Source organism: Camelina sativa, chromosome 11, assembly GCF_030686135.1.
Source record: "Camelina sativa cultivar CO46 ecotype springtype chromosome 11, ASM3068613v1".
Classification (NCBI taxonomy): domain Eukaryota; kingdom Viridiplantae; phylum Streptophyta; class Magnoliopsida; order Brassicales; family Brassicaceae; genus Camelina; species Camelina sativa.
The window spans coordinates 3,668,680-3,691,424 of NC_141890.1; the positions used below are offsets into that span (position 1 = coordinate 3,668,680).

At 33.4% G+C, this 22,745-nt stretch overlaps 3 protein-coding genes and 1 pseudogene across 3 annotated transcripts; 2 read left to right on the forward strand and 2 right to left on the reverse strand.

The window, feature by feature from the left end:
* Positions 1 to 6,179: 6,179 nt before the first annotated feature.
* On the reverse strand, positions 6,180 to 7,337 carry LOC104721510 (F-box/LRR-repeat/kelch-repeat protein At1g09650 pseudogene; annotated as a pseudogene).
* Positions 7,338 to 9,091: 1,754 nt separating this feature from the next.
* LOC104721511 (pyruvate decarboxylase 1) lies at positions 9,092 to 11,605 on the forward strand. Its single transcript, XM_010439508.3, has 5 exons — positions 9,092 to 9,806; positions 9,886 to 10,049; positions 10,142 to 10,792; positions 10,876 to 11,182; positions 11,287 to 11,605. The coding sequence occupies exons 1-5, from the start codon at positions 9,273 to 9,275 to the stop codon at positions 11,455 to 11,457; spliced, it is 1,827 nt and encodes a 608-aa protein (XP_010437810.1). The 5' UTR covers positions 9,092 to 9,272; the 3' UTR covers positions 11,458 to 11,605.
* A 1,679-nt stretch (positions 11,606 to 13,284) lies between these two features.
* LOC104721512 (peptidyl-prolyl cis-trans isomerase CYP57) lies at positions 13,285 to 16,911 on the reverse strand. The gene is made up of 10 exons (XM_010439509.3): positions 16,634 to 16,911; positions 16,327 to 16,505; positions 16,099 to 16,200; positions 15,837 to 15,937; positions 15,600 to 15,741; positions 15,123 to 15,348; positions 14,814 to 14,853; positions 14,255 to 14,450; positions 13,856 to 14,044; positions 13,285 to 13,642 (listed from the first exon to the last, which is right to left on the reverse strand). Exons 1-10 carry the CDS (start codon positions 16,851 to 16,853, stop codon positions 13,502 to 13,504), a joined length of 1,536 nt encoding a protein of 511 aa, XP_010437811.1. The 5' UTR covers positions 16,854 to 16,911; the 3' UTR covers positions 13,285 to 13,501.
* Positions 16,912 to 19,313: 2,402 nt separating this feature from the next.
* Positions 19,314 to 22,238, forward strand: LOC104721513 (IQ domain-containing protein IQM1). Its single transcript, XM_010439511.3, has 9 exons — positions 19,314 to 19,625; positions 19,774 to 20,205; positions 20,293 to 20,407; positions 20,514 to 20,579; positions 20,754 to 20,842; positions 20,930 to 21,017; positions 21,110 to 21,340; positions 21,432 to 21,533; positions 21,618 to 22,238. The coding sequence occupies exons 2-9, from the start codon at positions 19,829 to 19,831 to the stop codon at positions 21,981 to 21,983; spliced, it is 1,434 nt and encodes a 477-aa protein (XP_010437813.1). The 5' UTR covers positions 19,314 to 19,625; positions 19,774 to 19,828; the 3' UTR covers positions 21,984 to 22,238.
* Positions 22,239 to 22,745: the final 507 nt, after the last annotated feature.

Here is a 22,745-nt window from a genome sequence, read left to right on the forward strand (position 1 = left end):
TTGTTATTGTTGTTGTATGGGTTATAAAAAATCAAATCAAATATCATTGTAAAAGCTTAGTTTTAGAGTTTGTATGATATGTATATCTTATATATATATTTATATTTAATCTTTTAAAAGGTTTATCTCTATTTTCTATTTTATATTAACATCTTATAAGTCATTATTTTCATACTTTCGTACAATATTCACCACACAATAAGATCATGAAGTTGAAATGATCCATATCTAATTATCTATTATGTCTCTGGTTATCTTACATATTCATGTATCATTTTTAATAATTTATAAAAATCAATATAATATTTAAAGATCAATATAATTATCCATTTATAAAGACTATTTTGTTTTGTGATCCAATTGATAAATCTGCAAAGATCAATATAATATATATATATATTTTATGATTTGAGGTTTTTGAAAACAAAAAGAACATAATTAAACAATTGGTTTTTGTGTGTTTAATCAAAATAAAAAATAATCCAAAAAAGAAATCATATTCAACTGGAACTTAAATATAAAAATAAAATATAATTTAAAAAATACCATTTAACTAAATTCTCTAAAGATGAAATCATTAGTATGAAATCTAGCACTATAAATTAAATTGATGAGTGAAAAAAAAACCAAAAAAATATAAGTTATGCTTGGGGTTTAAAAATTATTGAGATTGAAGAATTCATATAATTTTATAAGAAAACTAATTTAGTTTGTCACTTCAAAAGTAATATTTTTATATTTTGAAATATTATGTGTAATTGTTGAGTTTATATCAACAAACAACCAAATCATGTAAATTTTGATTCGGCCACTTGGTATTCCTTTTATTTTAGGTTATAAAAAATTAAAATATTTATTTATAATTAAAGGAATGTAAGTCCATTTAAATCAAATGTAACTCATATCCAATAATTGTACATTAATTCATTTCTCCTACTAACTTATTTATCTTTCAAGAGAAAATATTTTTGGTTAAATTTTAATATTTTTTAATTATTTTGGTTGGCTAAATTTATATTCATATTTTGGTTGGCTAAATTAATATATTTCTCATGTAAAATTATTGTTCATAATATATTTCTCATTTCAAAGTTTAAAGCAATATATCATATATATAAAAGTAAGGTTTTGGTCTCTCCTTATTGGTTGATTTTCATTTAATGTTTTCTAATTTTTTTATTTTTTTTATTTGCTTTCTAATTGCTTTAAACAATATTTAAGACCCAATAAACACAATACATTTAACTCACACATTAAAATAAAATTATAACTGAAAATAAAATAAATTATGCATTAATCATATTTTACCACTCAATTTTATTCAAACACAATAAATTACTATTGTAACTCCATAATTCTAAATGTAACTTCCATCATTTCTTATCATATAAATAAGTATTCTCTCAATCTCTCATTCTCTCATATTGGCATTCTTTTACTATCTCATTTTCACATTCTCTCATTCTCTTCTACAATACCTCAAATCATTTTTCGTTTTTTATTTTATTTTTGATTTCTTATTTTTGTTGTATGGGTTGTAAAAAACAAATAAAATATCATTGTAAATTTTTAATGCTAAATTTTAATTTTAGAGACTACATGATATATATTTTACATTGTTCTTATTTTAAAAGATTCATCTCCATTATCTAATTTGGATTATTATCTTATAAGTAATCATTCTCTCCTTCTCCCCAACTAATATCAAATGTTGTTATATCTCATATGTGTTGTAAGAGTTTGATTCTATATTTTAATTTAGAAAGTATTATATATATATATATTTTACATTGTTCTATTTTTTAAAGATTCATCTCCATTATCTAATTTAGATTACCATCTTATAGTAATCATTCTTTTCTCCTCTCCCACCAATATCAAATGTTGTTATATCTCATATGTGTTGTAACTTGTAAGAGTTTGATTCTATATTTTAATTTAGAAAGTATTATATATATTTAACATTGTTTTCAATTTTATTTTATTTATATAAAAACAAAATATTTCTTTTATATTTCTTGCCTTCTAATCTATTCATATTTATTTTTAAAATTTGCATAGTTAAATTTAAATTCACATATGTTGGTTTTAACAAAAAAATTAACTTTATTTGAGAATTAGATGTTCCTATTCATTTTTAAACGATCAATGTGTAACATAATATATATAAGCATTTTGTCTTGCGATCACAAGTTTCATTTCCATTGCTTAACTCCATGGTTAAACTATAATATATGTTGTCATATTTGTAGGAACAACAACATACTTATTTAATATATTTAAAAGAGCAGATGATTAATCGAAATAAACATTTCTCCAAATTTTATAATTCAATCAGTGTGAGTGTACTTATTACTTTGAAAAATCATTACATTGAAGTTTATAAAATCATATAAGAAAACTAAAATACTATGTCACTTCAAATTTGGAAGGAAACACATGGTATTCCTTTTTAAAAAGGTCAAGACACATATAAAAATTTATTAATATTTAACTCACTTTAATGGCATAAAAGGTTATTTAACTCAAAATAACTTCTATCCAACAATTCCATACATTCCTCCCACAAATAAAATATATATATATATGTTCAAGATTATATTTAAATATTACGGAATTTTTTAGTTAGCTAAACTTATAGTAACATATATACAATATATATACATAAGAATTCATATTACTTATTAACACCATAATTCGACCCATTATTTGCTTAACTCAAAATTGGTTTCAAAGCCAACTTAAGAAAAACAGAAACTATCTTATTGATATTAGACCAAAACATGGGCATACAAACATAATCACTTACACGGAAGATAATTATTTTTAAAAAATAACTTATTATTGCAACATTAACATATGAAGGATATACATAAGCAGTTAATTAGAAAAACTAAAATACAATAAATGTATTGGGAACAATATCAGTCAATGATAAGATTGGATCCTCAAAAGCAAGAAACAACATCCTCATAATTCATAAAAAATAAACGCCACAATTATACACATCTAAACGAAATGGTATAAACATATAGTGTATAAATACAAGTGACTGCGAAGCCCGTATATGCCTAATTAAAACGAAATAATACAAAAGAGAAAACAAAAAAGAGCAAAAAAAAATAAGAAAATGTCAATTACACCACAACCCACGCGTTGCGTGGGAAAACACCTAGTTTGGTATAAATATAGGATCTTTAGAGGAGTTTTAGTGTACCATTTAAAAGTCTCAAAGTAACAAGATGGTGTGTAATGTATAATAAAGTGTAAAACGACATTGTTATGTTCATTTTCTTATATATATGCATTCTCTACATTGATAAATTCATATGCAATGGTATATTTCAGTTTTCATATACCAACTCAATAAATCATAGTATAATGTTAAAATTCAACGGTTAGTCGGTTTGACCAATCATAACTAGGCTAGACTTTTAAAAAGCTAGTATATTGCATTTCAAGTCATTTATTAGGAATATAAATTAGGTAGAGACGCTTTTTTTTTATATGTTTTTCTTTATTGGAGTATATGAATGATTTGAGAGGATATAGTAGTGTGTAAATCTAAAAAAAATATATATGAAAATCGAAAAATTATGCTCTGATAGAAAAGGTGGGTGGTGATGGTCTAGCTGTAAGAGGGAGCAACCCCGTCAGTCGTCAGAATGCTGCGTTGTAATCATAATTAGAGACAATGAAATTCACAAACATCAAAAAAAGGTAAAAAAGTGTTTTGTCTAGTTTCTACGATTCACACGTGGCGTCACTTCAATGGCTGTATTTTCATAAATTTACTACTACTATTTGTTAAACGCAAATGTTTTTTTTTTTTTGGAGTTTAGTTCATCAAAGGGGGTCGATCGAAGGAGATTAAAAAAAAAAAAAAAAAAAAAAAAAAAAAAAAAAGAGGCAAGTGGGCTTTTGTACTTTTGTTGCGGAATTTAATTTGTTTACACATGCGAAGTGCAGAAGATTCACTATTCATATGTATGATATGGACACGCATGTGTATAACACAACACAACTAACGTAACGTTATTATTATTTTGCAGGAAATAACTCTTTGGTTCATTCTCTGTATAAAAGGAATAATAAACAAAACAACCATGAAACACATTTAATATGAGAAACCAGAGTTTATATCAGATATTTTGAAAATCTATTCAACATTTATATCAGATATTAGGGTTGCATCTGTACTCGAATGCAACATTTAAACAATAGAGAATCAAATTAAAATAGGCAGCACGTTTCATAACATGTTTATATGTTTACTCAAAATATGTGGATTTCCAATCATTGAAGACTAAGCACAAAGGCAAAACGTACCCATAACACATAAATCCAACATTGGGAGAGGATGGACAAGTTTTTGGAGTTTGCAGTGTGTATGTACCAACACTTGTGAGTTGTGATAACAACAACTATACAAGAGTGTCCTTTTGTTCTTCGCTCTTACAATCGGTGCCGAGAGAGTTAGCTAGATAGCATCATTGCACACAAAGTGATTGCATATTTTTACCCCAAAAAAAAAGTGATTGCATAAATATCTAAACTGCTGACCCAACATCAAGCTTTTTCAAACAAAAATTGTGAGAATTCAATTAAGTTAAAACAAAATCCACGAGCAAACAAATAATGTAAGCAAAAAAAAAAAAGCATATACAAAGCAAACGATAATGAAGACTATCTAATATATATGAATGCGTTATGTGGGTTCCAAGTTCCAACGTGCTGCATCATAATAAAAAAATGGAGTCTTATATCTAACCTAGCTAACACATTCGTAATATATATTAGTGTTGTTATCGTTCGTATCACCATCTAATCGATTGCGTGTTATCAGTTGTAATGTAAGAGATACATTTTTTTTTTACAATAAGGAATAATGTAAAACAAGAAGACCTCTTTGAGAACAATACAAAATGAGCTCGAGAGCACAATAGAAGAAGGAAAAATAATTTGCTTTGGTGTTTTCCTGTTGTTGTCTTTTCCGTGACAAAGGCCAGCTCAATAATTTTCTTTTATTAGTAGTTTATTAGGAAAGAGCCATTGTCGACACCAGCCGTGAAGTATGAAACATCACTTTTAATAGCTAGGCATGCCATCCTTTTCTAGCTATCACATATTTTTAACATAACGAATGGTTAAATACTATGTATATTTCAATTCCCCTGATAGTTAGGGCCGGCATAAGGATTATTATTTATAGTTTTGTAATTATGTTAGTCAAATTGTAAGAGGAATAATCCTTGGGCTTTGAAAACGTTTTATCAGAGTACTATTTTCTATATGGTGGTTACTGACTTACTGGTTAGATACACGACTCTTACATAAAATTTGTACAATCTTTCATTGGGAAGAAGCCTGATTGCATAAGAATCTTATATATATACAAAAACGCCCTTTGTACCAATAAATTAAATGATGTCAAAGTCGATATATCTAATATTGAATTTATTAAACCATTTCGCTAGGGCCAAATGGCCCAATGTCCAACCAAATATTGTAGCCTGAACGCTAATGCAGGGGCTTTTGAAACAGAACAATAAACTTTGACGCACTTTTTATTGTGTTGCAAGCTACTTCTTTAGTACTCCCTCCCTTTCATTAATATAGAATGTTTTAGAAAAGATTTTTTGTTTCACAGTATAAGATGTTTTCAAGTTTTTATGCTACTTTTAGATTAATTTAATATTTTCTATTATGCAGTCTTGTTTATGATTGGTTAAACTTTTTTAAAGTGGTCAGTTATAATTTGTGTGCTTTCACCCAAAACATCTTATATTTTGAAACAGAGTGAGTATTATATTGATTCTCGTAACGTGTTCAACTCTGTACTTGTAACATTGTAACATTGAAATATTCTGTCCAAAAGAAATCTAGTCGTCGTCGAATTGGATACGCTAACGTTACGAGTCACCATTAGGACCATATACGAAATACTAGGAGACGCATGAAGTGATGAAAGATAGGTCAGTTTCACCACTGCAGCATATTAAAGGTAAACTTAATACCCAAGTATGTAGGAAATTGTATATGTATATATATTTACTTCTTCTTTCCTTTTTACATAACAAGCAATCCTGTTAATACAAGACTCTGGACCAGAACCACAATCCTGTTATCTGTTGATGGAGGAAGCAAAGGTTACATATGACAATAATTCATAAATTTGTTTATAAAATAGAGACTATACTCTGGAAATAACAAACAGGATATCCAATGGATTTAGCCGAGAAAGCAACATCTTCTAATTTGGTTTCGGGGTCATATGTAAACAGTTTTTTTGGTAGCTCACGACCACAAAACAGCAACTTCTTTTTCTTCGTCTTCTTCTCCCCATCCAGAAGTGCTAGTGGCATGAAAACGCAATATTCTGGGACACCATGCTACAAATAAATTAACTCCAGATCAATGGAAAACATCTTGTCCCATTTCTTGTTGTCTGAATTGAAGGACCAAATCACTTGGTTGGGCCACTTCTTCTCGGATACGCACAAGCGGTTGTTGAGGTTGCACATGACGATCTCGTAAGGATTGGTATAGACAAAGGGAGCTTTAGAGACGACTTGAAAAGCTTCGGTGTGAAGATCGAAAGATACAACTTTAGTTTCTTGGCAGTCGGTAAACCAATGAAGCGACCCGTCAACAAAGACAGGATCGGGGCAACCAATAACGCGATAAGGAGAAGCGGGAGTGACATACCTCCAAGCGTTGGTGCTAAAGTCGAAAACTTCGCAGGTAGTAGCGTTTTCTAAGCCTATTTCTGAAGAGTTGTAAAGCCAAACGGGCTTGTACGTCCCGACGAATATGTCTTTACCGAATCCAACCTTAAAGAGTGGGTGTCCAAGCTCGTAGTAACTTTTTCCTAAGCGGATCATGAGTTGTTGAAATTCACAGAGAGGAAGAGGCCGATACCATCTAGTGGTGGGGTTGACCACAAAACCGGATTTGTGGGGATTATAGATACAAACCAGACCATCACAGCTACTAGAGGAAACTAAGTACTCTGTGTTGTCCTTCTCCCAAGGAGTAGGGATCTTGAGCGATGATGATGAACCCAACACCAATGATTTTAGGGATTCTATGGACGGGGGATCAGTAAATACGGACACCATGAGAACATCTGGATCTCCTCCTCCTGATTGTTTCAATACTCTATATTGGAAGTATCGGGATTCCATAGTAGATTTCCATTGTTTTGATACAGCCTTGAATCTCATCAAAGAATTCACCGGAAGTTTCTCCAGTATTCGCTCTACGACATCGTGATGCAGCAGTGATTCCATCCTCAAGCAACGTCTCTTTGACATCCTGGTCTTGTCGTAATTAACCTATAGGATTTTGAATTACAGGTCAGACAAATTGATGAGAGTACGTAATACATTCTTTTTTTTTTTGTCAACAATACGTAATAGTACATTTTTTCTTTAGAACATTTTTGTGTTTTTACTTTTATCATCGATCACAGCACACAAGTTTTTCACCTCTTAATACTGTTCAACATGTGTCGTATTACAGTTTCAAGCGTATAAGAAGATTAAAAAAAAATTCGTTTCATTATTTGTTTCGTCACGTAGAGTTACAGTTGAAGAACACTCAACAGAAACGGGGTATAAAAAACAATCAACCAATTGAAACAATTACCAGTAACTTTTGGTAAAGGCGTTCAATTATTTTGACGTTTTTTTTTTGGTCTTTTTGTTGTTGCCTATCTCGACGTTCTTTAAAACCAGGATCCTAGTGGTTTGGGGATATATAATTATTATTATCTCGGTTGCCACCATAAAAAGTAGGAAAAGTAATCTAATTAATTAGTAGTTGAGGAGAGAAACTAAGTTGGAAAGGAGATTACCGGCGACTCCGTGGTTTGTGAAACAAACAATGAGACGGTTTAGAATGACGGTGGCCCCTTCATGTTTGCATTTTAGGTCGGCTTATATTATTTTAAGTTATTAATTTTTCTCGAAAGTGATTAACGTATATGACTTCATTTAAAAGATGTTTTAACTAGTAATTAACAAGCTTTTGGGTATTAGTATTTAAACCTCAATCCTCAAAACTGGAATAGGAATGGCTTTTTTTTTTTTTTTTGTCAAACAGGAATGGCTTTTTAATCTAGTAAAATTGTTCTTTATATAAAAAGTGATCATATATAGTCAAATAAGTATCGCATAGATTTAATTATATAAAACTATATCATGACAAATTATTGACATGTATTTGCTTGTTGTTTAGGAAATAGCAATATTAAAACTACAAAAACATTATAAGCTACATCCCTTGAAACAAATATATATATTGTGTAAACTTAATCAATACTGTTATCGTTATACTGATACATCACATATAATCGAGAGTTACGACGAGAAAAGAAAATTTTCTTGAAAGTTACCCAAGGATTTGAATATTGGTCCATTATAGATCTATGTTTATCTTTTGTATGATTAGTAATTTAGTATAAATATAACCAAAGCGATAAAGATATTGCAGATATTTCTTAGTTAAATAAACAAATATGATACTATAAGAAGCAAAAATCCTCGTGGCTCTCAACGACGAGACGAGAGAATGGTCCGAATGTTGTTTTTTTAAAATAGTAAAAGAGTTTGCTGACCAAAATCCAAATGGCATCACGTCTCTCTTCTCGTTGACGCCTTTGACACGTTGTATCTTGGTTAACTTAAAAAATTACACCTACACTTGTACTTATTAAAACTTAAAATTAAATAATGAAGCAAAAACAAAAAAACTGAGTAATACTAAACTTGGAAAATCAAATATCTGAATTTGGAATTAGTGGACGAGAAACTAAACTTTGTTCCCACGTATTATTTAATTTTACAAGAAAAAAATACCGTGATTAAGAAGAATAGAATCTCAAACGTATTTATGTTTAATTTTGGAAAACTTAAGATATTTTTTTGTTAAAACAGTTAATGCATTTTATAGACCGACATAACAAAACCCTCAAGCGGCACACGTATACGGTATACCCCCACAATTAAGAAAAAATTAATGTAATTAATCACGAAAATAACAATTAATTGGTATCTTATTAACATACTTAAATTTTTGCTTTTTCCACAAGAAAACACAAAAACCCACTAGTCAGAAAAAACCACCCCTTGTATTTCTCCTAGTCTTCTTCTCTTATATAAAAACCTCTCCCACTCCCATTTTGTTTACTCATCATCCCACAAAATATAAAAAGACTCTCTCACTCATCACTTCACACTTTTAATAAAATCAATTCTCAGTTTTCCCCAATGGACACCAAAATCGGATCCATCGACGAGTGCAAACCGACGAACGGCGACGTCGGTAGTCCACCAAACAGCACCGTCAAAACAATCCACGACTCTGTTGTTCCTTCCTCCGCCATCTCCGTCAACTCATGCGACGCGACTCTCGGCCGTCACTTAGCTCGTCGTCTCGTCCAATCCGGCGTAACCGATATCTTCTCCGTTCCCGGCGATTTCAACCTCACGTTGCTTGATCACCTAATGGCTGAACCGGAACTTAACCTGATCGGTTGCTGTAACGAGCTAAACGCAGGTTACGCTGCAGACGGTTACGCTAGATCCCGTGGAGTCGGCGCTTGCGTTGTGACATTCACCGTTGGTGGACTCAGCGTTTTGAACGCCATCGCTGGTGCTTACAGCGAGAATCTTCCGGTTATATGTATCGTCGGAGGTCCTAACTCTAACGATTATGGTACTAACCGTATCCTTCATCACACCATCGGGTTACCTGATTTTAGCCAAGAGCTTAGGTGTTTTCAAACCGTCACTTGTTATCAGGTAACTTCTCGGAATCAGATCTGATCATAACAAGATTAGCGTCGGATTGTGATTGATTTTAGGGTTTTTTTTTTCTCAGGCGGTGGTGAACAATTTGGAGGATGCTCATGAACAGATTGATAAAGCCATATCAACAGCTTTGAAAGAGAGCAAGCCTGTGTACATTAGCGTCAGCTGTAACTTAGCTGCGACTCCTCATCATACATTTACTCGTGATCCAGTTCCCTTTTCGCTAGCTCCTAGGTATATTTATTTTACTTCAACTCTGATCAATCAATGAATCCTCTGTTTTCTCCGAGAATCAGAAATTCAGAAAATGTTTTTTTAATTATCAGATTGAGTAACACAATGGGTCTAGAAGCTGCGGTGGAAGCAACGTTGGAGTTTTTGAACAAGGCTGTGAAGCCAGTTATGGTTGGTGGTCCTAAGTTGCGTGTTGCTAAAGCTTGTGATGCCTTTGTGGAGCTAGCTGATGCTTCTGGTTATGCTATGGCGGTGATGCCTTCTGCTAAAGGATTTGTACCAGAGCACCATCCTCATTTCATTGGGACTTATTGGGGAGCAGTAAGCACACCTTTCTGCTCTGAGATTGTCGAATCTGCGGATGCTTACGTTTTTGCAGGTCCAATCTTCAATGACTACAGCTCAGTGGGTTACTCGCTTCTCCTCAAGAAAGAGAAAGCCATCGTTGTGCATCCTGATCGTGTCACTGTGGCTAATGGTCCTACGTTTGGTTGCGTTCTGATGAGTGATTTCTTCAGGGAATTGGCTAAGAGGGTGAAGCGTAACGAGACGGCTTATGAGAACTACCATAGGATCTTTGTCCCTGAAGGTAAGCCATTGAAATGCAAACCAAGAGAGCCATTGAGAGTCAATACAATGTTTCAACACATTCAGAAGATGCTCTCTAGTGATACTGCTGTGATTGCTGAAACCGGTGATTCTTGGTTCAATTGCCAGAAACTAAAGCTGCCTAAAGGATGTGGGTACGTATCTCGGAACAAGCCTCAAATCTTTAAATTAGTGATGATATGTGCACAAGATTTAACTATGCTTTTTTAAATTGTAGGTACGAGTTTCAGATGCAGTATGGATCGATCGGGTGGTCTGTTGGTGCGACTCTGGGATACGCACAGGCAGTCCCAGAGAAGCGAGTGTTGGCATTCATCGGTGACGGGAGTTTCCAAGTGACGGTTCAGGACATATCGACAATGCTGCGTAATGGTCAGAAGACGATCATCTTCTTGATTAACAACGGTGGCTACACCATCGAAGTGGAGATTCATGACGGTCCTTATAATGTGATTAAGAACTGGAACTACACTGGTCTCGTTGACGCCATTCATAACGGTGAAGGCAATTGCTGGACAGCAAAGGTAATTAAAACGATTGATGAGTGATGAGTGATGAGTGATGACAGTGCGGAAACTAAACGAAATCTTGGTTCGAAACTAACATATGAATTTGTGTGTTTTGACAGGTGAGATACGAGGAGGAGTTAGTCGAGGCGATAAAGACAGCGACCACGGAGAAGACAGATTGTCTATGCTTCATCGAAGTGATTCTTCACAAGGATGATACTAGCAAAGAGCTGCTTGAGTGGGGCTCACGCGTCTCTGCTGCCAATAGCCGTCCTCCCAATCCTCAGTAGAAGAAAGCAACACAGAGAGTCCTGCCTTTTACCAATTTAATGACATTGTTTTCCTATTGGTTTTGGCTTTTCCGACTTTGGAACTTTTAGTAGTAATAGTACCGGTTTAATCGTGGAATAACGTAAAGTAAAAGTTCCTTTTCCAACATTGTGCTCTTTCTCATCAACAACACTCAAGTTCGAATAAATAATACTAATGGTTAAATCAGAAGAATTAGACACAAACATATAAAATTACGAATTATTTTACTTTTTCCAAAACTAATGGATTTTTTTTTGCTAGATACAGAATCCGATTGAGAACCAAAACCACGGTTGAGAACTTTTTTTTGGTCAAACAACCAAAACCATCTACAGTAAAACCTCTATAAATTAATAAGGTCAGAACCATGAAATTTTATTTTATTAATTTACAGAGGTTTTAATTTATTGATAAATTAATAACTATTAATTTATAGATAAATCAATAATTAATTATTAATTTATAGATAAATTAATAAGAGATTTTTAATTTTTGTAATTTTGAAAATTTTACAATACTTTTGTTATCATTCATATTTTTAAAAAAGTTTCTTAATTTATAATCTTACCTATCGTAATTGCTAAGTTTAGAGTTTAGGTAAAAATGATAAATGTTAGAAATTTAGAGTTTAGAAGAAATTGTTACTACAGTAGAACCTCTATAAATTAATACTCGCTATAAATTAATAAAATTTTTCGGTCCCGAGTTGGGCTGGTGTAAAAAATGACATATTTCGATAAATTAATAAGATAATATTTTTTTTTGAAAATCCTATGTAAAAATATGGGCCCATTAATATCATAAATTAATAATTATATAATATTAATATATATATATATATACATACATATCTAAGAAAATCTAGTGAAATATGACTATATTGTTGTTTGCATATTCTTGAATTTGCATTCTTATTGGAGCTCATCTCTAATATTTTTCATTGTCGTCTTCTCAAATCGCATCCAAAAATTATAAAGAGTTATAAATGTGATAATTGCTTCTTTATATGTAATTGGTTCTAAAACTACCACAATATCTTATTCGACTTCATCATTACCATGAATGATACTACTAGCAATTTCTTATAAACTCTAAACTTCTAACATCTATCATTTTTACCTACACTTTAAACTTAGCAATTACAATAAACAAGATTATAAATTAAAAAAATTCTTTACAAATATGAATAATAACAAAAGTATCTTATTTTGTAATACAAAATTTAAAATTATGGAAATTAAAAATCTCTTCATAAATTAATAAAATATTAATTTATCGATAAATTAACAATTATTAATTTATCGATAAATTAAAACCTCTATAAATTAATAAAATTTCATGGTCCCGACTTTATTAATTTATAGAGGTTTTACTGTAGTATCATTCATGGTAATGATGAAGTCGAAAATGATATTGCGGTAATTTTATAACCAATTACACGTAAAGAAGCAATTATCGCATTTAGGACTCTACAATTTTTGGATGCGATTTGAGAAGACGACAATAAAGAATATTAGATATGAGCTCCAATAAGAATGCAAATTCAAGAATATGCAAAGAACAATAGAGTCATATTTCACTAGAGTTTCTTAGATATATATATATATATTAATATAATTTGATAATTAATTTATAATATTGATGAGACCATATTTTTACATAGGATTTCTTAAAAAATTATTATCTTATTAATTTATCGAATAGTGTCCAAAATTACACTATTTATAGGTATTATTAATTTATCGAATATTAATTTATAGAGGTTCTACTTAACTTGAAGAAGTGTGTCCATTGAGTCAAAGGGATTAAAAATTAAAATCTAACTTTACTAGGAAGTAACAAGTATATTAACACATTAGTTCTCTATCATGATGGGAGCTAGTGACCTCTTGTTTTAAGATGCTCATGCCTCTGTATGTGTCTAAGTTTGAACAGGAGGACATTTGACAGTGAACAGGCATCTTAAGAATCAATAAAACAAACGTAAGCAAAAAAAAAATCGAATGCTTAAGATTCCCAAACTCAGTCAAGAGATTTTCCTGACCATTCTCGCTCCTTTCGTTTTTGTTTGGCTATTATTCTGTTGAACTTTTCTTTTCCTTTTTCAAGAAGAGGGTCGACCACAACATACGCATTTGGATCATCCCTGCGCGACATTTTATCCTGCAGGAAAGTTTAACATTTTCAGGTTCTTCCACAGGACACGATAAACAAATACATATGTCAACCTTTTGATAAAGTTATTTTTGATTAGCATCGACTATCCTATGAAATACTGGATTTTCTATTTTAATGTTAACTAAAGAAATAGAACGAAGTAGCACTACATCCATTAGATCCCCACTCAGAAAAAAATATGGAGCCTTAGAGATTTACCTTGCCAGGAGCAAACTTGAGCTTTACATTTTTCCAATCAGACAGATCTTCTTCTTGATTGTCTACTGGTTCACTACTTGGGGTCAACGCTACTGGTTCACTTTTTGGGGTCAACGCTACTGGTTTACTAGTCGAGGTAAACGGTTTTGCAGAAAGGGACTGCTTAAACTTCTCGAGTTTTGCTAACACCTGAAGAAAGCGCAGGAGGGAAACGATGATCAGTTAAAAAGAACACAATTAAAAGAAAATAAAATTTAGATGAGTAAACCCGACCCAGAATCTAAGAATAAGTATGCCACAATAAAGCAAGGATAAGGTTTGGTAGATGAACAAAGGGGAACAAAGAATCAATCAGATAACAAATTTAAAATTAAGCCACAACCCTGGTAAACAACTTACAGCATCCTCATTTCCTTGCAGTCGGCGCTTTTTCAACTTACGCAACTGCCGGGCGCGTTCAGAAGCGTTGTAAAGCTGTAAATCAGTGTCTCCTTTCTCCATATGTTCGGCTTTGGCTTCTGAGCCTATTCCTTTTTTCTTCAAAGACAACTTTTCCATCCTTGGTTTCTCGTCTTCACTACTTACAGCATCAGACCTGTAAATAGCAAAACTAATGAGTCAATAACTTACATCACTGGTTACACCATCATGCATAAAAGCAAAATATATTCAGGCATTCATTCAGAAAATGCAAGCAGATTCGTCTGAAAGGTTTTAATACTAAATAAAGGATGAATTGTTGGGCGATGAGAGCATTTGTCACATTTTCTACAGTTTTTTTCTTTTTTAAACGTCCATAGCTTTCTCTGTGCTGTATATATTTGTTAGCCCAACTTCGAACACACACAGTTTGAGCTTGCCTAGCACTGAGATATTGCTAGAATAGATAAACAGTATTCTTAAGGAACAATAAACTAGATACAGAGACGATAGGGTGTAAGTCTGTGCGTGTCATTACCTTTGCCTAGGCTCTTCACGGCTTTTCAGACTAGAGCTCTCTGTTAAGAAAACAACCACAAGTATATTATAATTAGAACCTACAGAAATAACTAGCGATAATATACTGCATGAGAACAGAGAGAGCTGTATATTATTCTCTGGCAATACATGGTACTTGGTACTAAACCTAAAAGCATCAAAGCATGTTAATGAAAAGATAACATCCCTAAGCATAAACATGATTGAAAATTTGATTGTACAAATCAAGAATTGCGTAGGTTGATAATTCAAGACGTCAGAATATAGAGAGATGTAAAAAAGTATTTACTTTTCTGAGTTGGTATTGAAGGCGTATCTCCCATCTCTCTCCTTCTGCTGAGCACTTGATTTCTCATCTTTGCATCAAATTTAGTCTCATCTTCATCATCATCATCGTCATCATCACTACGTCCAACTGAATCAGATGCAGAGAAGCTTTTATCTTTTTGAGCCGCTTCTTTCTTACTACTCAGAGCTTCTCTCACAGACAGTACCTCCTTCGACTCAGATGCATTCTGAAATGTAAAAGAACATCAGTAAGCAAAATTGTTTATGAAAACAAAGAATGACAACCATAAACAAAGACCTCCAGTTTTTGGTCTAATGCCCATGATAGACTGCTAGGCAGACTACACAGCAACAAAGTTATAGAACTGTGCGCATCATTACATATAGCAACGATGAGAAAAATGTTCACTATCTGTAGATTCTTTGCAACGATAAGACTAGTGAACATTTTTCTCATCAAGATAAATTGTATTATTACCCGTTCTCTATCTGTAGATTCTGCCTTCAAAAGTCGAGGATCATTCAATACGTCATGACTGCTCTTAATCTTTTGTTTTACAACAGCCAGTTCCTTCTCTTCTTCCTCAGCTTCTTCTCCAAATGAAAGTAAATTCAATTTCCTAATTTTCACAAAGACAACCAAAAAAGAAAAGTGTCAAAAGAACAGCCAACGCAAAATTACAGCAAAAATTCTCGACTGACCATAGATACTTACTTCACGGGCTTTTTGGGGGGTTCCTGGACTTCGGCAACAGATTCTTGTGATGTCTTTGCTAACACTCTAGGAACAATATCTTCGAAAGGGTTCCACAAAACCTGTCAAAGAAATATACAGATTTTTTAGAAAAATTAAGTAACACAAGACTGACACAACAAAGAATGAGTATCAATCAGAAAACAACCTTAAAACGAGGACATCAACATTGTCGTTTAACAGCATGGAACACTATAATATATCTAGCAATTACAAATCTTACCTCAACAGATAATATTTTGGGGGCAGGATCCAGGGGACGATCATCCTTACCGGTGTCAACCTCTCCTAGTCTTAAAAGATTGAAGATTGAATCGCCCGTCACCTAAAAGAATTAGAAACAAGTTGCAGCCAAACATGATCAAGAACTAGAAACAAAAAAAAACAAAAAAAATTGGACGAAGCAGAAGAAACAAAACAAAAGAAGCAAAGCAATTTGTTTTTTTTTTACCTTGCCAAAGATAGTATGCTTCTTGTCAAGCCAATCAGACTTATCCAAAGTAAAAAAGAACTGACTTCCATTAGAATTGGGTGAGCTCGCATTAGCCATGGCTACAATCCCTCGGTGGTTAAACCTCAATCTTGAATGAAACTCATCTGCAAAGACACCTCCATATATACTATCTCCACCTGTTTGCACACATCACTCACACAACATCAATTAACCTAATCCAGCAAGCAAGCAGAAGAAAATTGAATACAAAAACTAAGAGATCTTAAAACCCCTAAGATGTAATCAGAGGGGCGTAGGAAATTACCGGTGCCGGAGCCGGTGGGATCGCCGCCTTGAACGAGAAATCCGGGAATAACACGGTGGAAGATGGTGTTGTCGAAGTAACCCTCGAGGCATAGTTGAACGAAGTTCCGTACGGATTTAGGAGCTTCCTTAGGCCATAGCTCGACGTCGATAGGGCCATGAGTAGTATTCACAATAACCTTTCCCTTTGTTGGCGGCTCTAGCACGTACACCGTCGACATCTCCTCCGCTCACGCTCTTCCTCTTCTTCTTCTCTACCGAGAGATTACTAACCTTGCGCTCTTCTGATTTCCCGTTTTGTAGATGGGCTTGACGAGCGAGAAACAAAGGGAAACCAAACCATAAGGCCCAGCCCAACCATCAAACTGAGCCCATTATTAAATGAAGAAGATAATTCCAGCCGTACCAGAAATACATGTTACAAAAGGCTGAACATAAATAACTTAAATTGTATATGGACGATTCGTTGATTACCCTATCTAATTCGGTTCAACAATGGAGCAAGGGAGAGACTTAGCTTGGCAAAGCTTTCAAATCCATATTATATTACTTGGCAAATTAATTTTAATTTAATATATATAGGTATGAAATCTTTTATGGAGAAAGAAATAGCTTAACTTACTTATGGTAGATAAACGGACTACCCCACATATCAATCAATACATCATCAAAGTCATCAGTTGATTTATTTTTTTGTGTCCTAAACAAAGTTGTTGTCTTCATTTTGGTCGAAAAGGATCAAATTTCTTTAGATTTGGTAGAACCGCAACAAAGAATTTCCTAGAAAGATCCCATGCATCTCTCTATCCCTACGTGGAAGATCGAGAAATTAGAGAAAGTCATCGAGCTAGAGTTGAGTGGTACTCTAATGTTTGGACTTTATAAATCTTTCAAAGTCTCCAATTTCAAAACTAAGATAGTTTCTCGAGGAAAGTCAATGGTACCTGTAGAAACTAGGTTTCCACATTGAATTTGTTTAGCGAAGGAAACAAATTCAAAGAAGTAATCTCTCAACAAGTTGGATTAAAACTATAAATCAAAAGAGGGATTTAATCTCTTAAAGAATAGGCTAGGGTTTGCTCAAGAACAAAGATGAATTTTAGAGTTTTTTGTATTAATTTTCGGATGCCTTACCATAGAGAAGTCTCTCCCCTTTTATACAATTTCATTGATTACAAAATATATTAACTTTCTTTATCACCCAGAATGAAATATGGAAAGTTCCCATCTCTTCCTCAAGTCGGCCGTCGGTCGAATTAAGAAGTCGGCTTCTCATTGGTGGGCTAAGCCTTCTTGCACCGAACATGCCTCCTCCAGATCGTTACTTAAGATCCTTAACTGAGAATTAACCAGATTTCCGATTAAGTAATCAATTCATCTTTCTGGTTTAGATCGGTATGTTGGGGGTGCTAAATCCCGCACCAAACAGTACCAAACTAAGATATACTACAATACAAACGTGCATGACCCGCCTGCCTCTCCTTAATTAATGTTTATGTATAACGTCTATATATTATATATAGTACATCTATAATTGTCTTAATACCGTTGGTTATGAATTTGAGTCGTGACATAAGAAAAAAAAAAAGAAAAAAAGAGAGTACTATATATATTATCAAATGACAAGCTTAATTCTAGCAAACTAACAAATTATATGTCCAACGATCCCTAAAAATCCAATTTATTTTATAATCACTAAACGTTTTTATTTTTAGAAGTTTCATTTTCTTATGAAAAAAGCATCCAATTTTTTTTTATTTTTAGAAGTTTCATTTTCTTTAATTCTTCAAGTTTTCGACGCACGACATATTCATGTAAAATTAAACGAGTTGAAACTATTGAATACTACCTTATTACGTTTTTAACAAAGTCAATCTTTTAGTATCGTGTGAACTTGCATGATTTTAATTATCTATTTAAATATGAATTATGAGTTGAAAATTTAAAGATATATATAAAACTCGAGTCGTATAGTAGAAATTCTTTTACAATTTAAAATTAATATGTTATGTTTGACCATTGTAACAAAATAAGGTAGTATTCAATAGTCTCAAAAACTCTGCGTCTGATATATTAATTTCTATGGTAGACAGGTTTTTGACACAAAAGAATAGGACATTTAATTGATTATAGTATTTCTAAGATATAATAGACATGTTTATTAATACACAACTTGACTTCGTTCTTTCGTCCGCTTGACTTTTTGATGAAGTATGCGCGCCATAAATGTAATCAACTAAACCCTAGTTTAAATCTTCTTCTTTTGATATAGACGTTGTGTAGAGATACTTCATTAATAGAGGCTTGTTTTCAAATGTAAAAACCGTTTGGGTAACTCTGAAACAACATATAATTTCATTGCAACCTTACATCTCTATGTCTACATGCCGAAGATTTGTTCATCACACAAAGTTCTCATATGTAAAACTTTTTCTTGGCAAACCCTTTGAAAGATTTATTGTCTGTGTCTAATTAAAATGGAATGAAGAAAAAAAAACTATTGGAAAATAGATTATGTGTATTGTCCTAATCTCTCAATAACTTCCATGAACTTACCTTCGTCAGCCTCCATCTCTTATGGGATCCCCACGTCCTCTGTTTTCTAGCTAGCCTCCTCTCACTGTTTTTGTCTCTTTTTGTAATATTCAACATTATTCAGACACGCCAACTTTGAATATTCAGTAATATTTTTCCATATTCAACGATATGTTAAAACGAAGACTTCTTACTCTCGTAATAGTCTTCATGCTCCCCTACACTACTCTACATATATATAGAAGACCACTTCAACCTGTGTTGGGAACATTCATATCCCTCTTTAGATTATTATTTTTCCTTTCTCCAAAGAATAGAAATCATTCTTTTATTCTTTATTCTTTCAAGCTCTCCTCTGTTTCTTGGTGCCATCTTATTGTATCTTCTGGTCAAAACAAAGAGCCATACTTGATCATTTTAAGCCTAAAGGAGGACTTGTTGTGTTTTAAGCCCACAAGGTATTTATTTGTTGAAATGTTTGATTTTCACCAATAATTGGTTGATATATATAGAGCTATATTAATGCTAACTACTACAGTTTGTTTAAATAATTCTTGAGAGGTGTCGTTGGTAAAAGGCTGATATGATCTGGATTGATGTGTGCAGGGGATTTGTATATTAAACTGTTTTGGAATTATCCTTTCATTATATTTGTGTGGCCATGGGTCTTGAAGTTGGGTCCTTGACATCAAGAACCAACAGTTTCAAGAGAGACAACACTACTATAACGCAACAGAATTCTCCTAAGAAGATTACTATGGAACGGTCTTTGAGTTTCAACAGCTGGGAGATTCCTAAAGTGATCAAGACTGATTCAGATTTTGAGGTCTTGGAGACAAAGAAGTCAACGCCTAACACTTTGAATGGAAGAAACTGTGAGAGAATCCAAATAAAGAAACCCACGGAGCCTTTTGTGTTCATTTCCCCTAGACCGGTCACCGAGCTTGATGCAGCTGCAACTACCCTACAAAAGGTGTATAAGAGTTACCGGACAAGAAGGAACCTAGCAGATTGTGCAGTCGTTATTGAGGAGCTCTGGTGAGTTACTTGATTGATATTCTCTTCTTTTTTTATGTCTTTTAAGGATGCTAACGCTAACCCTTGGTATTGCTTGAAATATATTAGGTGGAGGACTCTAGATGGTGCAGCTCTGGATTTGAGCTCTGTATCTTTCTTTGAAGAAGAGAAACATGAGAGCGCTGTTTCCAAATGGGCTCGAGCTAGAAAACGAGCTGCTAAGGTCTTACATCATTCTATCTCTGTTTACTTATACGTCAAGGTGTTATTACTAGATCTATATATCTCTTTTATATTATGAAAAACCAATGAGGGTCTCCTTTTCTTAGGTTGGGAAAGGCTTATCAAAAGATGAAAAGGCTCAGAAATTAGCTCTGCAGCACTGGCTTGAAGCTGTAAGTCCTCATTACCTATCTTTGCTAGTTTTATCAACGACAAGTACAATATGATTTGTGAAAAAAAAAACAAATCTATGAGTTTAGGTGCAAAACACAAGATCAAAAGTTATCAGTTCCTTTTTGATGATTTTGTGAATCATATTCTAACTGGTCCCCCTCTTGGATTTACAGATTGACCCACGTCATCGTTATGGCCACAACTTGCATTTCTATTACGAAGTCTGGTCAGAGAGCAAGAGCTTTCAGCCCTTCTTTTACTGGTAAGGACTCAGATCCAAATTCCATCTATAGGTCTTCCTCTGTTTTGATCTGTGTTAAACTCTGTTTCCACTGATTTGAAACCAAAGGTTGGATATAGGAGACGGCAAAGATGTAAATCTTGAGAAACATCCAAGAAGTGTTCTACAAAAACAATGCATCAGATACTTAGGACCGGTGAGTTTTTTACCCTCCCGACTTGACCGTAGTAATTACCTAGCTCTTGCTTACTCATCAACGTCTGTGTTGTTTTTCTTTGAAATCTGCAGACGGAGAGAGAAGCATATGAAGTGATAGTTGAAGATGGGAAACTAATGTATAAACAGGGGATGACTCTGATCAATTCAACAGAGGAATCCAAGTCGATTTTTGTACTTAGCACAACAAGAACCTTATACGTAGGGATTAAAAAGAAAGGCGTTTTCCAGCACTCAAGTTTCTTATCTGGAGGCGCCACTACAGCTGCAGGAAGATTGGTCGCCCACGATGGGATCCTTGAGGTACTTAGATTGCCTCTCTTGCTTGCTTCTCCCTCGGAAATGAATCTCTTAATATGTTATATGTAAACTAAAATGTTATTTGTTTTCTCAGGCTATATGGCCATACAGTGGACACTATCTTCCAACAGAAGACAACTTCAAGGAGTTCATAAGTTTCTTAGAGGAGCACAATGTTGATCTCACCAATGTTAAGGTAAGGAAAATAAATATACTATGCAACAAACATTATAGTGCATCCATAAAATTTTGTACTCATAAGGCGAAATTTGATTTACAGAGATGTTCTGTGAATGAGGAATATTCGTCATTCAAATCCACTGCGGACGAAGAAGAAGGACCAAAAGAAATCTCAGAAGAAATTGAGATGCCTAGAGAGCAAGAAGAGAGAGCGAGACCGGTGTTTGATCCTGTAAAGAGACTGTCTTGTAAATGGACAAGTGGATATGGCCCAAGAATTGGGTGTGTTAGAGATTACCCAGTGGAGCTACAAACACAAGCACTGGAGCAAGTCAGTCTCTCTCCTCGGGCTTCGCCGGCTAATTCTTACGGACCAATCCCATCTCCAAGGCCGAGTCCTAAAATAAGGGTCTCTCCACGCCTAGCATACATGGGGATCCCAAGTCCTAGGGCTGTTCAGTGTTAAAACTTAACCACACATTTTTTTAACTTGTTCACCAAGAAAGGGTGAGGTTAGAAGAGAAGAGACACTAAAGCTCTGTTTTTCATTCTCCTTTTGTATATTTTTCGAATTTGCAACATTTTGTTGTTTCGAATACTTCTCTTGTTAGATCAAGACTTGCTTGACTTGATTATGCTAGAGATGGAAAACAGTCTGACTTGTGGCCCGTTTAGATCATCTGGTTCAGATTGATCGTTAATTTAATATTTATTTTATAAAGTTGCAAACGTTAATTTATTTTAATTAATTGGCGATGATTAAAAAAAAAAAACAGAAAGTAATAGCAAATTGGTCTTAAACCGATAACACTTCTAAAAATATTTAAAAGCTAATTTTACTTTCCTTTGTGTTAACAGAATTGTACGTGTTAGGGAAACTTTTTTAGCCCATAATAGAAAAATTCAGTTATATACAATGTACCAGTAGTTTCCCTGTAATTACTCTAGTCTATCGTATCTATATACTATTATACTCTCCCCTTATTGGTCGACGTCTTTACTTTTTGTTAACACGTACGTGTTAGGATTAATTATAGCATGTAACACCTAAACTTTCATTTATCCAATGATATTTTACCTGCTTAGCAAAAAAAAATATATATAGCATGTATAGTTTCTTTCAATAATATTGTCACTTTCCTTAACGTTCCCTTATATATTTTTCCTTAACGCCCCCTTATATATTTTACGGTTCTCGTATATACAAACGAAAAGATGGGGTTGGGAG

Bases quoted from the DNA above. Each gene is read 5' to 3' on its own strand.
- LOC104721511 (XM_010439508.3), top strand. From the start codon at position 9,273: ATGGACACCAAAATCGGATCCATCGACGAGTGCAAACCGACGAACGGC. The intron at 10,050-10,141 runs GTATATTTATTT...TTTAATTATCAG, and splicing joins CCCTTTTCGCTAGCTCCTAG to ATTGAGTAACACAATGGGTC. The intron at 10,793-10,875 runs GTACGTATCTCG...TTTAAATTGTAG, and splicing joins AAGCTGCCTAAAGGATGTGG to GTACGAGTTTCAGATGCAGT.
- LOC104721512 (XM_010439509.3), bottom strand. From the start codon at position 16,853: ATGTCGACGGTGTACGTGCTAGAGCCGCCAACAAAGGGAAAGGTTATT. The intron at 15,349-15,599 runs GTAATAATACAA...TTTACATTTCAG, and splicing joins AATCTACAGATAGAGAACGG to AATGCATCTGAGTCGAAGGA. The intron at 13,643-13,855 runs GTAAATCTCTAA...ACTTTCCTGCAG, and splicing joins TCAAGTTTGCTCCTGGCAAG to GATAAAATGTCGCGCAGGGA.
- LOC104721513 (XM_010439511.3), top strand. From the start codon at position 19,829: ATGGGTCTTGAAGTTGGGTCCTTGACATCAAGAACCAACAGTTTCAAG. The intron at 21,018-21,109 runs GTGAGTTTTTTA...TGAAATCTGCAG, and splicing joins GCATCAGATACTTAGGACCG to ACGGAGAGAGAAGCATATGA. The intron at 21,534-21,617 runs GTAAGGAAAATA...TTTGATTTACAG, and splicing joins TTGATCTCACCAATGTTAAG to AGATGTTCTGTGAATGAGGA.